Genomic DNA, 18,916 nt, shown 5'->3' on the forward strand with positions numbered 1-18,916 from the left:
TCTGAAAAGAAGATAGCTGATCAGCGCAAAGTGTTTTATTTGAAAGTCAAACTAAACCTAAAGGTTAAATTCTTGACATTAGTGGATATGTGGATCTTGTGTCAAATTAGATCAGGGGGAAACAGATGTTTTTTTTGTCTTTGGAAGTGTCCTTACAACAGAACAGATCTAATCTCGATGTCCTAACTTAACTCATGGACATGGTCAATGTACTGGGGGAGGTATGGTTGCCCTACCCATGAACTAAGTCCCCCTCGAAGTTTTGATTTAGCTATTTTTGCAATTCTGACATAATTAGAGAAAAAAAATTACATTATTATATATTTCATGTTATAGAATACAAAATAGATTGTAAGTGTGCAATGTAATCGACTGCTTCATTTTGTGCAAATAATCGAAATTTTCAGATGTTATGTCATTCTTATTTGTATCCAGTTTATGAAATGTTCAATGCATGCGCTTGTTTGTAACGTGTATGGTAATAATGTTATAGGCCTGTGAGAGAAGGGAGAGAGGGATAGATAGACAGAAAGAGAAAGGGAGAGGGGAACATGTCTAAAAAGCTGCCATTCTTTTTTAAAATCTAATTGATCTTGATTTCAGAGAGAAAACGTGTGTCTCTAAAAGGTTCTATTCCTACTACAGGATCGCGACCTTCTCTTCCTGTCATGTAAAATAATGTGCGTTCGTGTGCCTCTACAAAAATGGCGCCCATTCACCAGCACTATCCAAAGTTATGTCTATTATTATTATACGAATCATTCCATGTCACTCCCTGCGTGGACAACCTCGCTTATGACATGTTAGAGATGTAGTGGATGTATTGTAAACCCGTTAGCACGATCAGTCCTTTTAGTCCTTTATCCCTTTTCTTCGTAACTGGGTGAATGACAAGTTTGTTTTAATTTCATCTCAAGTTCATAACTGACACCGACCAACAAGACAAAACAGCGAGTAAATCCAATGTGCATCTGACATGTCTGATGTTCGCTGTCATACCAACACTTGATTTTACATTAGACGCTTAGGAGAACTTGATGGAAACACGACTAGTGTCGGAAGCGAGATTTTGAGGGTTTTATTACATTCTCATTTCGATACCGATGGACTACTCTCGCACGAATTGAATTCCCAAAAATATTGATCTTACAAAGTAAGTTTTCTGTTTTCCCATTATTTGTTTATGTCCCGTTGATTTTATTATTATTATTTTTTTTTGGGGGGGGGGTTGTTTTAAATCTGTAAAGGAAAAACAAACAGAGAAACGTTTCTTTCTGATTCACTCTAAAGAAAAAACATGTGGAAAGATTTAACTGAACTGAAGAGGTTGAAGATGTAAAGATTCTTCTGCAGTTAAGATTGAGGTAGTCATGGTAGTATAGGCCCTGAGTATGTGTCCTTTTCAGTGAGGCTCATGTTCCAAGAAATAGATTAGCCTAAATGATGTGCTGTCAAAACTTGCATGCCTTCATAATTATGCATTGTGTTGAGATTTAGTGAATAATCGTCTTGTATCTCCAACCCTTTTTGGGGGGTGTTGCTCAGTTGATTAGTCCCCAGACTTTGAAACAGAATAATCATTTTCTTGTTGATGTTTCTGTCAACTAAATGATAGTTTCAACCTTAACATAATCGGGAGCTAGGATGAGATTGGGCTTGAATAACATAAAATATATTTTTGCCGATTTAAATCTTTAAGAATGGCGGATACATTGAGAACATACATCTATCATGCTGCTATGCTCGTGTTCACTTGTTCGGGCACCTTGATCAACTTTGCCACCGTGTGTGCAATCTGTCTGAACAAGGTGCTAAGGAAGAAACAGCATATCTTCACTTTCAACATGGCTCTCGCAGATTGCATCTCAGCTGTTTCAATGTTCATCTCCAACTTGTATGAGATTCCCGAGGTGAGATGTAGACTTGTTAATTAGTATGATATGTTTATCAGATGATGATTATGCATCGTGTGTGTGTGTGTGTATGTGGGGTGTGAGGGTGTGTGTGTGTGTGTAAATGATGTGTGTATGTGAGCTGTTGGGAGGAGATGAACGGTATAGGCAATTGGGACTGTTGTGTGTTTCGGGGAAAGAATAGGTATAAGTCAGAGTGTGGATGCGGTGGAATATGTTGATAATAATAAAAAAGCGCTGTTGATAATCATCGATAATTAAATGATGATGTACAGACTGAAAAATAGTAGGCCTACGTACATAGTTAATATGGAATCCTTATGTTTTCTCATTCTGATACAGATTTCATTTGAAATGGGAGCTGAATCATGGATTGAATGTCTGTTTGTGACTGGTTTGGTCATATCGATACTAAGTACACTCGCCATCGCCTTCGAGCGTCTCATCATCCTTCGCATTGACGCTCTCGGAAGCCGTCGCATCGTCACTGCCAGGCGATCTATAACTGTCTGTATGGTCGTTTGGATAATTGTGCCGGCGGTGTATTTTATTCTTCGTGGATTTAGCAAAGCTGTATCACACACTCTTCTGTATTTTGTATCTCCGTGTATCGTAATGGCATCTCTCTTCATCACGGCCATATGTTACATCCTCATTTACAAAAAGATCGCCCAGATCTCGGAAAACGTCGTACTCAATGACGCAGCGCTCCAGCGACGTGCGAAAAACAGCAAGAAAGTACTCATGACCTTTGCCCTTGTGGTCGCAAGCACTGGCACGTGCTGGATCATCATGGGTTTCTTTCTTGTGGTGGGGTACATCTACTCTCTCATTGCAAACAAGCATCAGGCTCAGTTCGAAGAACAATGGTTCATGGATGTACTTTTCGATATTGGCGACGTGTTGGTAAGCATGAACGGCATACTGAACCCGGTCATAATCTGGTTGCGTCTTACTGATTTCAGAGCACAGCTACGCGCTGGCTTTGTGAGACTAGGGTGTCGAAAGGATGAATTCCAGAACTCGTCCCAAGTGACATCAGATCCGACAACCGCCGTAACCAATCGATCCGTCTCTACCATCAACCTCACTATGGACGACATCTAGGAAAATTGACTGCATGTTGAACTCAGTGATGAGTCTACCATTACTTTGTATCTTGATGAACGGATGTTGATTAATAGGGAGTTCTAGTTCCGTGACGCACGATGGGCTCAAGAACAGAGAAAAATGCCCTTCCTGACAAAGTACAACCAAAGAACTCTCTGCGCCATTAATTGTGTGTTGCTTATTTTATGTAGTAGCGCCACCTTGTGGTCGCTTTGGCTTGTTGAAGTGTTTTTACTGTTTTGCGTGCTTTGTAAGCACTTCGGTAGCATCTCCTACCTGCCGCGGGTCGTGTTGAATAAAGAGTTCAAATTGTACGCCTTGTCTGTCGACTTGTTTGTTCTTTCGTGGTGGTGGAAACGGATCCTAGCCTTTTCACTGCCAAACGGTTTTCGTGCTTTCCTAGCAGTCAGGCATCCAGCTCTAGCTTGTTGGGGTAAGTGTACTAACTTTCACTCACAAACACGGCTTGGCATAACGGTACGGTAGATCTATCATAGTCCCATCTATCCAGTTACGTGTCAGTAAAACTATGGCTACCCCCAGAGCACCCAAACAATGGTGTCTCACCAACAACGAATCCGTTACATCTTTTGAGGATTGGAAGCAGAATTTGATTTACAACCTCACTCTCGATCCCAATTTTGCCATATTCTTAGGTGCCGATTTCACGTGGCTTAAGAAAACCAAACATTACCCACTACGTGGTATGTCTAGTGACCCACTTTCCGGGCCGTCAGAGACCAGGAGGTCCGCCCAACAGAAAGCGAGCATGTTGGAGCTAATGCTTGGGCAAATTGCGAATTACTGCCCGATAATATCGCGCAATTCTATCATTCGTGATTTTAGTTCACTAGGTGATATTTGGGGCAAAATCAGGCTACATTATGGCTTTCAAAGCAGTGGTGCCCACTTCTTTGATTTTTGCGATATCAAGCTAGAGGCGGATGAACGCCCGGAGGATTTGTATCAAAGAATCCTTGCCTTCGTTGACGATAATCTCCTTAAGGTTAATGGTGGTATATCTCACCATGGTGAAATGATTTCTGAAGATGAAGAGATGACTCCTACACTTGAGAATTTCATAGTCCTCCAATGGTTACAATTGATCCATGCTGATCTCCCTCATCTGGTAAAGCAGAGGTATGGCACTGAGCTACGCGCTCGATCTCTCTCATCTCTCAAGCCCTCAACAGCCTGCTCGATGAGATTCACTCCACCGAAAACTCTCGTGCTATGCGTGCTAATGCCTCTTTCCCTCAGCGGAAGGGACGCATGAGCAAGTTTCCCACTCAGGCTCAACCACGCCGCACTACGAAACCACAGTATTCCGATAAAACCACGTCCTCACAAATACTGCCCTCTTTGCCGCGAGGTTCGCTGGTCTGATACTCATTACCTTAGCAAGTGTACATATTTGCCAGAACAAGATCGTCGCTTCAAAGCCAAAGCCCGACAAGTCGCCAATATCTTTGAAGACGAGAACTTTGACGACAACAGTGATTCCGGGGAGCCTGAACGAGCTCCATCAGCTGTCAGCCCCACAGATGAGAATCCTCAGCATTCTCAAACTTCTGCCCTGCGAGTACAGATTCGCCAGTCTCCGTATTTTGATGCCTTTTTTTGGGCACCATACCACCCGTATTACGGTGGACAGTGGTGCCACAGGTAACATGATTCGTGCCGCAACTGTGCAAGCCCTTGGCGGTGAAATAAAGCCTAGTTCGCAGTCTGCACATCAGGCGGATGGTGTGTCTCCCTTGGAAGTAGTAGGAGAAACATGCCTCACCTTCTCACGTGAATCTCAGCAACTTGTTTTTGAGGGCCTTGTTGTTCATGAGTTGGATGTTGAAGTTCTCGCTGGGACTCCCTTTATGGAACTCAATGATGTCTGTTCGGCCTGCCAAACGCCAAATATGCATCGGCGATGACTTAGTGATTACTTAAGGCTCTAAGCCCTTGTCTAAAAAGAAGTCACATGCTGTTCGTCGGGCACATGTCCTTCGTGCCCCTCCGCAGTCCACCGTCCTATGGCCTGGTGATTTTGTTGAATTGACACTTCCTGTTGATTTGTCATCCCATGAGACTGTTGCCCTCGAACCCCGTGTTGTCAGTTCGAAAGTCCCTTCCAGCGCTCGCCAGTCATGGCCTGATCCCTGTATCATATCGAGTGTAGCAGGCAAAGTTCGTATCCCAAATCTCTCGGATGAGCCTCGTCTTCTCCGCAAGAACGAGCCTTTTTGTTAGGCCCGTGTATGTTAATGAGTAAACTAAATCTTGCCCACTTGTACCTGAGCCGGTCAAGCCACGGCCCTCCGTGCCTAGAGATATTAAACACTCCGATGCTATCTCATTAGATCCGGATAGCATCCTCTCTCTCCTAGCTTACGACAGGACTTTGCCATGCTCCATTCTGAGTTTGATGACGTGTTCGATCCTGCATTCAAGGGTTACAATGGTTCTGCTGGTCATTTGAAGCGGTGGTGAACATGGGTCCGGTCCAGCCTCCTCAGCGGAAGGGCCGCTTGCCCATGTATGCCCACCCATCCTTCGGTGAACTTCAAAACAAATTCGATGAGTTGGAACAAGTCGGTGTGTTTGCCCGCCCAGAGGATGTGGGCATTACTGTAGAGTACCTCAATCCTTCTTTCTTGGTAAAGAAACCCAATGGTGGTTTTAGACTCGTAACAGCCTTTGCCGATGTTGGACGTTACTCCAAACCACAACCATCCCTTTTACCTGACGTTGACTCGACCCTTCGGTATATTGGTCAATGGCGGTACCTTATTACCTCAGACCTTATCAGTGCCTTTTATCAGATCCCCCTTGCAAAGGCCTCAATGAAATATTGTGGCGTGGCAACCCCATTTCGCGGAGTAAGGGTATACACTAGGTCAGCAATGGGAATGCCTGGATCAGAGACAGCCCTTGAGGAGCTGATGTGCCGTGTCCTTGGTGATTTGTTACACGAAGGTGTGGTTGTCAAATTGGCCGATGACTTGTTCTGTGGGGGGAATACCCCCAATGAGCTCTTGGATAATTGGACTCGTGTCTTACATGCTCTCCGTTCTGCTGGACTTCGCCTTTCCCCTAAGAAGACAGTCGTTTGCCCCAAATCAACTGGCGTTCTTGGTTGGATCTGGTCTCAGGGCACTCTTCGCTCTAGCCCACACCGTGTCGCGTCCCTGGCCTCTTGTGACCTACCCAAGACTGTCAAGGGTTTGAGATCATTCATTGGTGCCTACAAGATGATTTCACGAGTTGTTCCTCATTGTGCTGTGTTGCTCAGCCCCTTAGATGCTGTTGTTGCTGGCCGTTCTTCTTCTGACCGCATTGACTGGTCTGATGACTTACGGGATGCCTTTCAAGCTTGTCGAGATGCCCTATCCTCTCCTCGTACAATTACACTCCCCCATCCATCTGATCAGATTTGGATCGTCACGGATGGCGCTGTCCGGAACCATGGAATTGGCTCTACGATGTACGTTACCAGGGCTGGCAAGCCTCATCTGGCTGGATTTTACAGTGCAAAACTGCGCGGGCGGCAGATCACATGGTTACCCTGTGAAGTCGAAGCCCTGTCTATCTCGGCTGCTTGCACTCATTTCGGCCCATATATGGTTCAATCCCGTCACCGCTCATGTATTCTCACAGATAGCAAACCCTGTGTCCAAGCCTTTGAGAAGTTGTGTCGTGGTGTGTTCTCTGCAAGTCCTCGGGTGTATACCTTCCTCTCCAATGTCAGTAGGTATCAGTGTTCCATCCAGCACCTGGCTGGTGCTGTTAACGTCCCATCTGACTTTGCTAGTCGTAATGCTGCTCCTTGTGCTGATTCCTCGTGTCAGATTTGCTTGTTCCTCCACACAACCGAAGATTCCGTCGTCCATCGGATCACATCGAGTGAAGTCCTTGCTGGCCGAGAGAAACTCCCCTTCACGTCACGGTCTGCCTGGCACAGCATCCAGACTGAATGTTCTGATCTTCGACGCACACATGCCCACCTCCATCAGGGGACACGTCCATCCAAGAAGTTGACTGACATCAAGGATGTCAAGCGGTATCTTTGTGGTGCCACAATAGCACGTGATGGTCTCCTTGTGGTGCGTAGAGAATTTCCCCTCCTTTCCCCACGTGAATGCGTTATCGTGCCTCGAAACGTCCTTGCTGGTATCCTCACATCCATTCACCTCCAACTTGATCACCCAACACAGAGTCAGCTCAAATCTGCTGTCAACAGGCACTTCTTCGCCCTGGATATGGATCACGCCATCAAGCAGGTCACTGATCGATGCCACCAGTGTGCTTCACTCCGCACTGCTTCCTCTCCAATGGCTGCTCAGTCCTCTGGTGATCCCCCTGAAGTTGTCGGTGTTAACTTCGCAGCAGATGTTCTTAAGCGGGCAAAGCAGTTGATCCTTGTGCTCCGTGAATCTGTATCCGCATACACTGCTACTTGCCTAATTGCCGATGAGCGCCGGGATACTCTTCATGAAGCTCTGATTCGTCTATGTGTTGAGCTTCATCTACTCGATGGCCCCCATGCTGCCCCTGGTTTTTCCTCCTTACGTGATGACCACCAGCTTGCTTCGCTTGGCATATTTATTGAGCTCGGCCGCCCCAAGAATGCCAATAAGAACCCGGTTGCTGAGAAGGCCATACGCAAGCTTGAGGACGAGCTGCTCCACCATGCTCCTCGCGGCGAGCCCCTCTCTCCTTTGACGTTGTCTCTGGCCACGGCCGGCCTAAACAGCTGTCTTCGTTAGCGAGGCCTGTCAGCGCGTGAGATATGGACTCAACGCGACCAGTTCTCCCATGCCCAGATTCCCATTTCTGACGAAGAACTCATCGCCAGCCAGCATCACCAGCATATGGCTAACCACCCCCACAGTGAACGTGCAAAGGCCCCGTCCGGCCTCCTTCCGGGTGAAGTTGGCATTGAGGTCGGCGACCTTGTCTATCTTCGTGGTGATCGCACCAAGTCTCAGGCGCGCCCTCGCTACCTTGTCGGCTCTGTTGACGGTGCATTGTGCAATATCAGGAAGTTTGTTGGCTCCCAGCTCCGTGACTCATCTTATCGTGTGAAGACATCAGACTGTCTGAAGGTGCCTGGTTTCCCTGCCCGGCCTCAATCGGACCCCGTGGATCCCCAATAGAGCGACGATGATGAGGTTATCACTGCTTCTCCACCTAATGCCACCCAGCCGGATCCCCCTCCCCCGGTCCCTCCTGTTTTGTCGACCCCTTTGTGTGACGGCGCTCCCCCCTCCCACCCAATAGCCCCCCTGTCCTGCAACGCCCCCAGCGTCGTCGACGCATGCCAGCGGTAACCCGACACATGCTCCGGCGACGATAGCTCCGGTGACAAATGCTCCCCAAAATGTGACATTTGCTCCTCGACATTTGCTCCTCGACATTTGCTCCGCCGACATTTGCTCCGCCGATATTTGCTCCGCCGATTGTTGCTCCGCCGACAGTTGCTCCACCGACAATTGCTCCGCCGACAGTTGCTCCGCCGACAGTTGCTCCGCATGTAGGGACAAATGCTCCGCCGACAATTGCTCCACATGTAGTGACAAATGCTCCGCCAATAATTGCTCCGTCCACAATTGCTCCATCGACAGTTTTAAACAAATAAATATAAGACCTAAATAAGATACCTGCCACAAATGCTCCTCGAATAACAATTGCTCTGCTCACGATTGCTCTACCGACAGTTACTAGGCCTAAAGGAAGACAAGACACTTGCTCCAACGAAAATATTTGTTACATCCTTTTGTGTTACATCCTTTTAGTATTGTTTTGTTTTACCATTCATGTTGTTGTGCCACTTTATACCCTATATAGGCCTATATATCGGCTGACAATGTTAATTTTAATATACAAATATCAAAACATCTAGCTCGGTTCTTACGGCTCGGCTCTTCGATAGAATAAAATAGCTTGTCTTTAAGTGCTCGTAAAGTGCATGCATAAATTTGTATATACCCTACGAAAGTAGTCTAATGTTTATCGAGTTATACTTGAATCAGCTGGCATCGTAGACCAATGTAAGAAACAGAGAAACTAGCTATTTGCTTCTTGGTCCCTAGTCCTCTAGGCAAACTCTTATGAACTAAAAATCCATTTAGGAGGATGAAGTTAAAACTGGCGTACCGATTGCTAATTTACACCAATCTACCCCTCTTTGGTCTTGAAAAGAAACCACAACCTCTGCATTGCATATTTTGAGCGAAGTTTGCAAGTACATGTATAGGCCTACTATGAATTCGATTTAAGCCTTAACTGTCATGGCGAAAATTATCTAAATAATCATCGCTTCCGAGGCGATTTGGATATACTAGATCTGCTTATTATTTTTCGTTCGTTTTTAATAGCTGGAAAGCCTTGAATTTCCTCTGTGTTGTTCCCTCTCTTCTGTGCTTTATTCACAGGGGTCGCGGAAACGGGGGCTTCGGCCCCCCACTTTTTCCCAAAACCGTGTACAAAAACGTAAAAATGACCATATGATTGTGATTTTTTGCATGGTCAGCCCCCCCTGATGGCTCTGCCCCCGCCCCCCTTCGAAAACCGTTCCGCTCCCCTGATTCATCAGCAGTCATCCCCCACCCATAATAGAAATCAACACCCATGTTTCAAGTTTCTAGTTTATTTTATTGATTCCATATCTGAACATAGAGGATTGATAAAGAAATATTTTTTTTTCGCAAATGATAAAACAAAGAGTTACATTGAGAAAGGAAAACCCTTTTTTGTAAACGAACAAAATACCCAATGAAAAAAAAAACATAATGGAAAAAAATAACTATATGCTGTCAAAACCCGTTACTATTGGCCAACCATTATTGTACTGCTCACTGATTACTCCCCCTGCAAGAATTCTGAGCTGTGTAGTAGCAAATTAAACATGCATCGCTTCATAAAATGAGGCATAGCATTTAAACATCTGGGTAAAAATTGAATGAAAATTGACGATCTTGGTGTATGATTAGTGAAAATGAAATCTCTTTGGATAAATTTTTACTTGATCTGCAACAACTTTTTGCTACTGCTCTAATTTCACACTGTCTATTTCAAGTTCGTCTACAGTCAGTTCGTCTAATTACCATTTCGTCTAATTGCCAGTCAGGCTAAACCAATTCCGTCTAATATCCAATTGGTCTAATATTACTTGGTCAATATGATCAGATGATTAGAAATAAGACTGACCGGCAGTTATCAAATTGATAGTAGACAGAGAGGGTTAGCACATGTGGTAACTGTGAGGTTAACAAAATGCTTGTATATCAATTGATAATAAGCCCTTTTTTATTCAGCGTTAGCTATAGCAAGAACTGACATTAACGTGGCATAGTTTGCGATGTAAGCATTCTGTTTAAATGCTGGTGATATTAATTTCTAACTCCAAAAGTAATTCATGCATGACCAAACCAAACAAGAATTTTAACCAAAACAAATTTCTCCCAGGCTAACACCTGGCAGATTTTAAACGTCATCAGTCATTGTTGGATAAACTTAATTTTGCAATGAAAGGAAAAAGTTAAAACAGATCAAACAATGAAATACCTAGGACTTATAATAGATGACAAGTCAAAATAGAATATACACTCTAATGAAAATAGGTTAAACTTTGCATGTTTACCGATGTTACACCTGGAGCACATTTAAAGCTGCAACTTAGCACCTTTCAGAAAAAGGGTTCAAAACTAAACATCTGAAGGTGCAAAGTAGGTACAAAAATGCACCTTTAAAGATGCTCTTAGTGTGACATTGGTCTGCACCTTTTATATTAATGAAAATAATTATATTAAAGGTGTAAAGTTGAACCTATTTTACTTGGCGTGTATATACAAATAATACGTGCAGATCTATAACCTGGTAGCACATAATGTCTCACTTGTGTTTTCCAAATAATGTTTTGTAAGATTGTTTTTACAACATTAATACAACATTTTAATCCTCGCGTTTAACATTTTGATAATTTGCTGACCAAAATGCTGAAAGAAAATGTTTTTGAAACATCATTATAACTTTTCAAAAAAATGCAAAAAAACGTTTTAATAACATTTTGAAAATATTATTGCTAAACGTTATATAAAAATGTTTCCCTAACCATACATTGACATAATTTTGACAAGCATTTGGCATAGCGTGATGAGTTCCTGTTTTAGCTGTATATGCTTTTTTTTTTACTTTGACATATTGTAAATGATTTTCGACCTTGTTTTCTATTTTGTTTTTATAGACTGTGTTGGCTAGGTTTTGACATAATGTCGGAAAAATAACTTTGTAAAAGAAAGTGAAAAGGTTTTTTTCTTTTAAAAAGTCGTTCATTGTCATTTGTTATTGTATGTAGTTCTCAACCTTTATGCATGATCATATTTCAACAGATTATTTTGTTGCAGTTAGAGGTTACTCAGCGTGATAAAACAATGCCTATTCTTTGAATGGCTCCAAGGCACGTCCTCAGCAAGTCTGTAAAAACTATTTTTTTAAGGAGAGATAAAAGCGCTGATGGGAAATTCAATTTGAGCAAAACTATTTCTTTCCGCTGAGCAATTCAATTAGATATATATAGAACAATAATAATGACCATACAGCTTTGGAGAAGAAGCGTTATTATTTTTACAAAAAGAACAATAATTTTTCGGTTGATGGCATTTTCGGCGGAGCTATTATCAGAGGAGCATTTGCACTACATGCGGAGCGATTGTCGGCGGAGCAAATGTCGGTGGAGCAAATATTGGCGTAGCAATTGTCGCCGGAGCATGTGTCGTTCGGGTAGCATTTGTCGCTGGAGCATTTATTGCTAAATGTGGAGCAATTGTCGGCGGAGCAAATGTCGGAGGAGTAACTGTCGGCGGAGCAAATTTCGGCGGAGTAACTGTCGGCGGAGCAACTGTCGGCGGAGCAACAATCGGCGGAGCAAATGTCGGCGGAGCAACTGCCGCCGGAGCAAATATCGGGGGAGCAAATATCGGCGGAGCAAATGTCGCGGAGCAAATGTAGCGTTTTGGGGAGCATTTGTCACCGGAGCAATCGTCGCCGGCGCATGTGTCATGGATTCATGCCAGCTCGTTTTGAGGACTTTATTTGTGACTAATCGACCCCCCTCCCCCTCCCTTTGCCCCATTTATATGTGACGTCTACTTTTCTGGACTTACGCTCAAGATGTGACAGATGGTTGTCGCGGTATTTTCCAGTATGACGGTTATCGATGCCTTTCCGTCATTCATACTTTATTTTTGCTTGTGTTTTAGACACACACTTTGTGTGAAGCATTCCCTTCTTCACCAGCTGGTGGTTGTCATGGACAAACCGTTTTTCACGTGCGTCATATTCCCTTTCAATATTGTGGTAATGACTACCCCATGCTTGTACCAGCTATAACTCACTCTTACAGGCTTTAATTTTTGGTTTATTTGATTCACCGCAATCTCTGTTATATCATACCCCCAGAGGGAGTGGAGAAGGGAAAGTGATCACGCCATTAATTGTGTGTTGCTTATTTTATGTAATAGCGACACCTTGTGGTCGCTTTGGCTTGTTGAAGTGTTTTTACTGTTTTGCGTGCTTTGTAAGCACTTCGGTAGCATCTCCTACCTGCCGCGGGTCGTGTTGAATAAAGAGTTCAAATTGTACGCCTTGTCTGACGACTTGTTTGTTCTTTCGCTGGCATAAATTGTGAATCAAAACAGCAGTTTAGTCCTTGGCTCTGAACAAACGACATAAATATTTGTAACTTCTCGTCAGCTCCGAAACTTTCGAGGAACTTCTGTTCCGGTTCACCAATTTTCTACAAAGACTTCCCAGCTGTTCTTTGTCATTTCCCAGGTAACAAGCCAACGTTGGCTCTACGTTGGAAACTTGAAAGTCGTTGGACGTTGGAAAAACTTGATGGACTAACGCTGAATCGACGTTGGAAACTAGTTTGATGGAAAGTTGTTGAACAACCCAAAATGGCACAACGTTGACAAAGTTGGAGACTGGTTTGTTGGAGATTTGTTTGACGGTCGACACTGGCACAACGTTGGAAACTAGTAAGTTGGAGAGTTGTTGGACAGTCGACAATGTCAAAACGTTGGAGACACGTTGATTGGATAGTTGTTGAACAGCCAGCAAAGGTACAACGTTGGCAACGTTGGAAACTAGTTCACTGGAAAGATGTTGAACAATCAACAATAACACGACGTTGGCAACGTTGGAAACTTGTTAGTTGGAGAGCTGTTGGACAGTCGACAATGGCACAACAATGGAAATATGTTTAACTGGATAGTTGCTGAACAGCCAACAATTACACAACGTTGGCAACGTTGGCAACGTTGGAAACCAGTTCGATGGAAAGTTGTTGATCAACCGACAATGACACGATGTTGGCAACGTTGGAAACTTGTTAGTTGGAGAGTTGTTGGACAGTCGACAATGTCACAACGTTGGAAACGTGTTTGATTGGATAGTTGTTGAACAGCCAGCAAAAGCACAACGTTGGCAACGTTGGAAACTAGTTCGATGGAAAGTTGTTGATCAACCGACAATGAGACAACGTTGACCAAGTTGAAAACTAGTTTGTTGGAAATTTGTTGGACGGTCGACAATGGCAAAACGTTGGAAACTAGTAGGTTGGATATTAGTTGGATAGTCGACGATGACACAAGGTTGGCAACGTTGGAAACTAGTTGGATGGAGAGTTGTTGAACAACCAACTATGGCACAACGTTGTCAAAGCTAGGAACTAGTTCGATGGAGATTTGTTGGATAGTCGACGATGGCACAACGTTGGAAACTGGCAGATTGGAGATTAGTTAGATAGTAGACAATGACACAACGTTGATAAAGCTGGAAACTAGTTAGATGGAAAGTTGTTGAACAACTGACACTGGCACAAAGTTGGAAACTGGTAGGTTGGAGATCAGTAGGATAGTCGACGATGACACAATGTTGGCAACGTTGGAAAGTTGTTGGACAACAGACAATGGCACAACATTGGAAACTAGTGTGTTGGAGATTTGTTGGACAGCCAACAATGTCACAACGTTGGAAACGTGTTTGATTGGATAGTTGTTGAACAACCAACAAAGGCACAGCGTTGACTACGTCGGAAACTAGTTCGATGGAAAGTTGCTGAACAACCGACAACGGAGCAACGTTGGAAACTATTTTCTTGGAGATTTGTTGGACAGTCGACAATGGCACAACGTTGACAAAGTTGGAAACTAGTTTGATGGAGAGTTGTTGAACAACGGACAATGGCACAACGTGGACAGCGTATTTGGAATAGTTTATTGGCGATTTGTTGACAGTTAACATTGACACAATGTTGGAAACTATAGTTTGTTGGATATTTGTTTGACAGTCAACATAATATCCCGGCATAATATACACAGTGTTTAGAACGTTAGAAACTGGTTCATTGGAGAATTGATATACAGACGACTACTCGCATAATTTCCAATGGGGCCAAGGGGGGAGGGTCGATCAAGTAAGTTTGCTTGTCTATCCATGTCACCCTTGGTATCCCCCAGCAATAAGGGGAAAAGAAATCGAGAGAGAAGGAAAATAATGGGAAGGGAAATAGGAACTAAAACTAAGGGGAAGACAAAAATAAAGATGGGGTAGAATAAAGAGGCTGCATGCACCGGGGGATGCAAATGTGTCGATTAATATAGAAAATAAAGGAGAAAAACAAGAAAACAAATGTAGTTCAAGACCAGAATTTCCAGAAACGCCCTCGTCCTTTGCAGCTGGCTAGGCCTCTCACAATAAGTACGAGATATATATAGGCCTACCGTCACATAACTAGAAGAAATTGAAGAAGGAAATACAAGCATCAAATGTGCCTATTTAAAAATACCATACTATTCTGATGCGCAGAATTAGTCGCGACGTCGGACTCCTTCTTCTGTGTAGTCTGCTTCCTTCAATTTTGAACTTGAAGAATCTGGCAGAATTTGGACTGGATATAGACAATTAAATTCCTGAATATCTAGTGATCTGGGACAGTACTTATAAGCTGCATATTTAGAACCTACAATATACAGTGGAATTTTCTTTGCACTTGCAGATAATCGGTAACTGCAACCGTTGATCCCCTCCGAAAGATCCCGGAGTCGGCTTCTGTGACGGCTGTGCGCGTAGAGTCCGACGCTAGTATTTTCGTGTAAGTACTTAACACCAGTCGCTGCACAGTATAACATACTAACTAACCTCGTAGTCACGTGTGAGTGACTAATACTAACCTCGCAATACGTGTGAGTGGGAACGAGTATGCGATTCCAAGGGCAAGGCACCCAGCTATTGGGTGATTTCAATAATTTCAAGTACAGTGTTGAAATCTGGTGTTGGTGTTGTGACAACACCGTACTTGAATCAGGCTGGTGTTGAGATTGACCTAGGAAAATATGGTGTATTTCCTGCAGTTTGTGTTGAAGGCTGGTGTTTATTGTCATCTGCTGAACCCAACACTACACTGCGGCTGCATGGTGCATGGTGTTGATGATCTCCGTGCAATTTCCCCATTCATCAACACCGACCCCCAGGGATTGGGAGAATCGTGATTTAAAGTTCAGTGTTGGTGTTGATGATGAACTGTAGCTCACGAACAGGAGGCGAACACGACGAACCATCTCCGTAAAATCATCTTTTACATTTAAGATGAGAGCAAATCATTAGAGTTTTGATACATTTCAATTAAAAATAATATTACGCTTGGTGTTGGAGCTCAGTTCAGCAGCCATTTCGCGCTCTCAACACCGTACACCGTACTTGAAATCACCCAATGACTTGCTACCTGGCATTCCTGCCTTATTTATTATACGCTGCCTTGAATTTGACCTGGTCGGTCCTGCCTGGCCTAGCCTGGACCGAGTGTTTTCCAACTGCAGTCAAATCTTCAGTTGCTACGTGAGGCATGCTTACACTTGACGCTGAAATATCATTTAAGAGTTATGGCACGAGCGAGACTAGGCCATGGCCATGCATATTGAGATATCAGTTGACTTCTATCTTAATCAAAAAGAGGCGCTCTTTAGTTACAGTAGGCAGTAGCTACGTTACTCTGAGTGAGGCCAATTTACGCGACCTCCTTTTTAGATTTTGTTAATACTGAGAGACTGCAATTACACATGTGAGTTTTTGTGATGATTACTGACGTTGCAATTGGCATTGCATACCGAGTCATTAAATAATTGTAGACAAAAACAGAGATTGCAACTCGCAAGAAAATGTAATACATCCAAGTCCTTTGGAAGCGCATAGAGACATTATTCATAATCGTGATATGCGCTATACAAGAACTGTTTATTATTATTATTATTAATTCTTATTACATATGCATATGTTTTTTTGGTATTAGTCTTGTTTGAGAAAAAGAGGATGTCAAAAAAGTTTGAATGCTACAAAAGCCTCAATAAATATCACACGTAATTCTCTTGATTCCTCTTAATTATGTGAAGAGACTTGTAACAGAAAGAATGAAAAGAAATGAATAGCTGTAATAATAGTTGTAATGTTTTTTGACAGAATCATGAACAGGTTACAGATGATGATGGCACAGTGTTGAAAACTGTTTGATGGAGATGGCGCATCGTTGAATTTGTTTAAAATTAGACCAACAAAGAATCAACGTTACAACAACATTTAACCGATATTAGACAAACATTGAATCAACGTTTACGCCAACGTTGGACTAACATTGGACTAAAGTTGAATCAACTTTCCATCAACATTGGACCAACATTAGACCAACGTTGGATCAACGTCACCCAACGTTGGACCAACATTGGACCAACGCTGCCATACCTGCCTCATCTGGACATAATGATTATGCACTCATGAATATTCATTACATCAGTAAATGACCAAAATTTTTGGTAATATTGCTATAATAATTAGAGTATTTATGTTTATTCAATATTTCCACCATGAAAAGTTTCAGAAAAAGTATGTGGCTCCATTACCATATCATTTATAATCAAAACATATTATTCTAAGTGAAATTTTCAAGGTTAAGTGTGGAAAATTATATTAACTGTATTCTGCCAAGTATAGCAAAGTTGCTCTACATGTATATATAGGAGTCAATGACAGGATTCAGTGGATAGGTGTAGGATTTTAGGATAGGATAAGACATGATGATAAAGATTAGAGTGTAAATAGGTATGGTGGACTTCACCTTGAAACCAAGTTATGTTTTGTTAATTACTGCCATACGTTGGAATAACGTTGGAGCAATGTTGGAGCAACGTTGTGACAACGTTGTAACAATGTAGGAACAATGTTGCCAGACAACGTTGGAGCATTGTTGTTGGACAGCGTTGAACCAACGTTATAAATATAGTTGGACTGACGATGTATGCACGTGCACGTCTATCGCTGCTTCAACGTTGCCCATCAACGTTGCAGCAACGCTGTTATTGATGACTAAGCCGACATTATACAACGTTGGAGCATTGATGGTGGACAACGTTGAACTGACGTTGGAAATGTTTTTGGTCTGACGATGTATGGACGTGCACTTATATCGATGATGCAACGTTGCTTACCAACGTTGTAGCAATGTTGTATTCGACTATTTAGCCAACATTGGATCAACGTTTCCAGACAACGTTGGAACATTGCTGCTGGACAACGTTGAACTAACATTGGAAATGTTGTTGGTCTGACGATGTATCCGCGTGCACTTCTATCGATGATGCAACGTTTGCCTGCCAACGTTGAGGCAACGTTGGGAAAAAAATTCCCAACGTTGATCCAACGTTTGTCCAACGCTGTATTGTAACGTGGGTTGACAGACAATTTGTGTTCTTAAATAATCCATACATCGCGAAGCAAAATCTCCCTTTTGTCTCTACTATCAACATCGTTTATGATCATGATGCACGACATGAACACCATGGAACATTAACTCGTGGACCCATGTTACTTCTGACATCCAAGCAGTCCAATCTGAATTTGAAAAGAAGAAAGCTGATTAACCAAAGTGTTTTATGTTCAAAGTCAAACTAAACATAAAGGTTAAATTCTAGAAATTAGTGCATGAATTAGTAGATCTTAAGTCAAATTAGATCAGGGGGAAACAGATTATTTTTTTCTTTGGAAATGTCATTACAACAGTAAAGTTCTATTCTCGATGCCCCATTTTAACTCATGGTCATGGTCAATGCACTTGACGGGGTATGGTTGCCCTACCCATGAACTAAGTCCCCTCGAAGTTTTGATTTAGCAATTTTTGCAAGTTTGACATAATTAGAGAAAAAATTACATTAGTATATATTTCATGTAATAAAATACAAAATAGATTGTGAGTGTGCAATGTAATCGACTGCCTCATTTTGTGCAAATAATCGAAATTTTAAACACGACTAGTGTCGGAAGAGGGATTTTGAAGGTTTTATTACATTCTAACTTCGATACCAATTGGACTACTTTCGCACGAATTGAATTCCCAAAATATTGATCTTATAAAGTAAGTATTCTGTTTTCCCATTATTTGTCCATGTCCCGTTGATTTTATTTCTTTTGTTTGGTTTGTTTAAAATCTGTAAAGGAAAAACAAACAGAAAAACATTTCTTTCTAATTCACTCTAAAGAAAAATGTGTGGAAAGATATAACTTAATTGAAGAGGTTGAAGATGTAAAGATTCCTCTGCAGTTAAGATTGAGGTAGTCATGGTAGTATAGGCCCGGAGTATGTGTTCTTTTCAGTGAGGCTCATGTTCCAAGAAATAGATTAGATTACATGATGTGCTGTCAACAATTGCATGCCTTCATAATTATGCATTTTGTTGAGATATAGTGAATAATCGTCTTGTATTTCAACCTTTTTTGCGTTGTGACTCAGTTGATTAATCTCCAGACTTTGAAACAGAATAATCATTTTCTTGTTGATGTTTCTGACAACT

The 18,916-nt window shown here is 42.5% G+C and overlaps 1 protein-coding gene across 1 annotated transcript; it reads left to right on the forward strand.

Moving 5' to 3' along the window:
* The first annotated feature begins 1,700 nt into the window (after positions 1-1,700).
* On the forward strand, positions 1,701-3,020 carry LOC129274282 (uncharacterized). Its single transcript, XM_054911118.2, has 2 exons — positions 1,701-1,910; positions 2,256-3,020. Exons 1-2 carry the CDS (start codon positions 1,701-1,703, stop codon positions 3,018-3,020), a joined length of 975 nt encoding a protein of 324 aa, XP_054767093.2.
* The last annotated feature ends 15,896 nt before the right edge of the window (positions 3,021-18,916 follow it).

Source organism: Lytechinus pictus, chromosome 13 (genome assembly GCF_037042905.1).
Source record: "Lytechinus pictus isolate F3 Inbred chromosome 13, Lp3.0, whole genome shotgun sequence".
Lineage (NCBI taxonomy): Eukaryota > Metazoa > Echinodermata > Echinoidea > Temnopleuroida > Toxopneustidae > Lytechinus > Lytechinus pictus.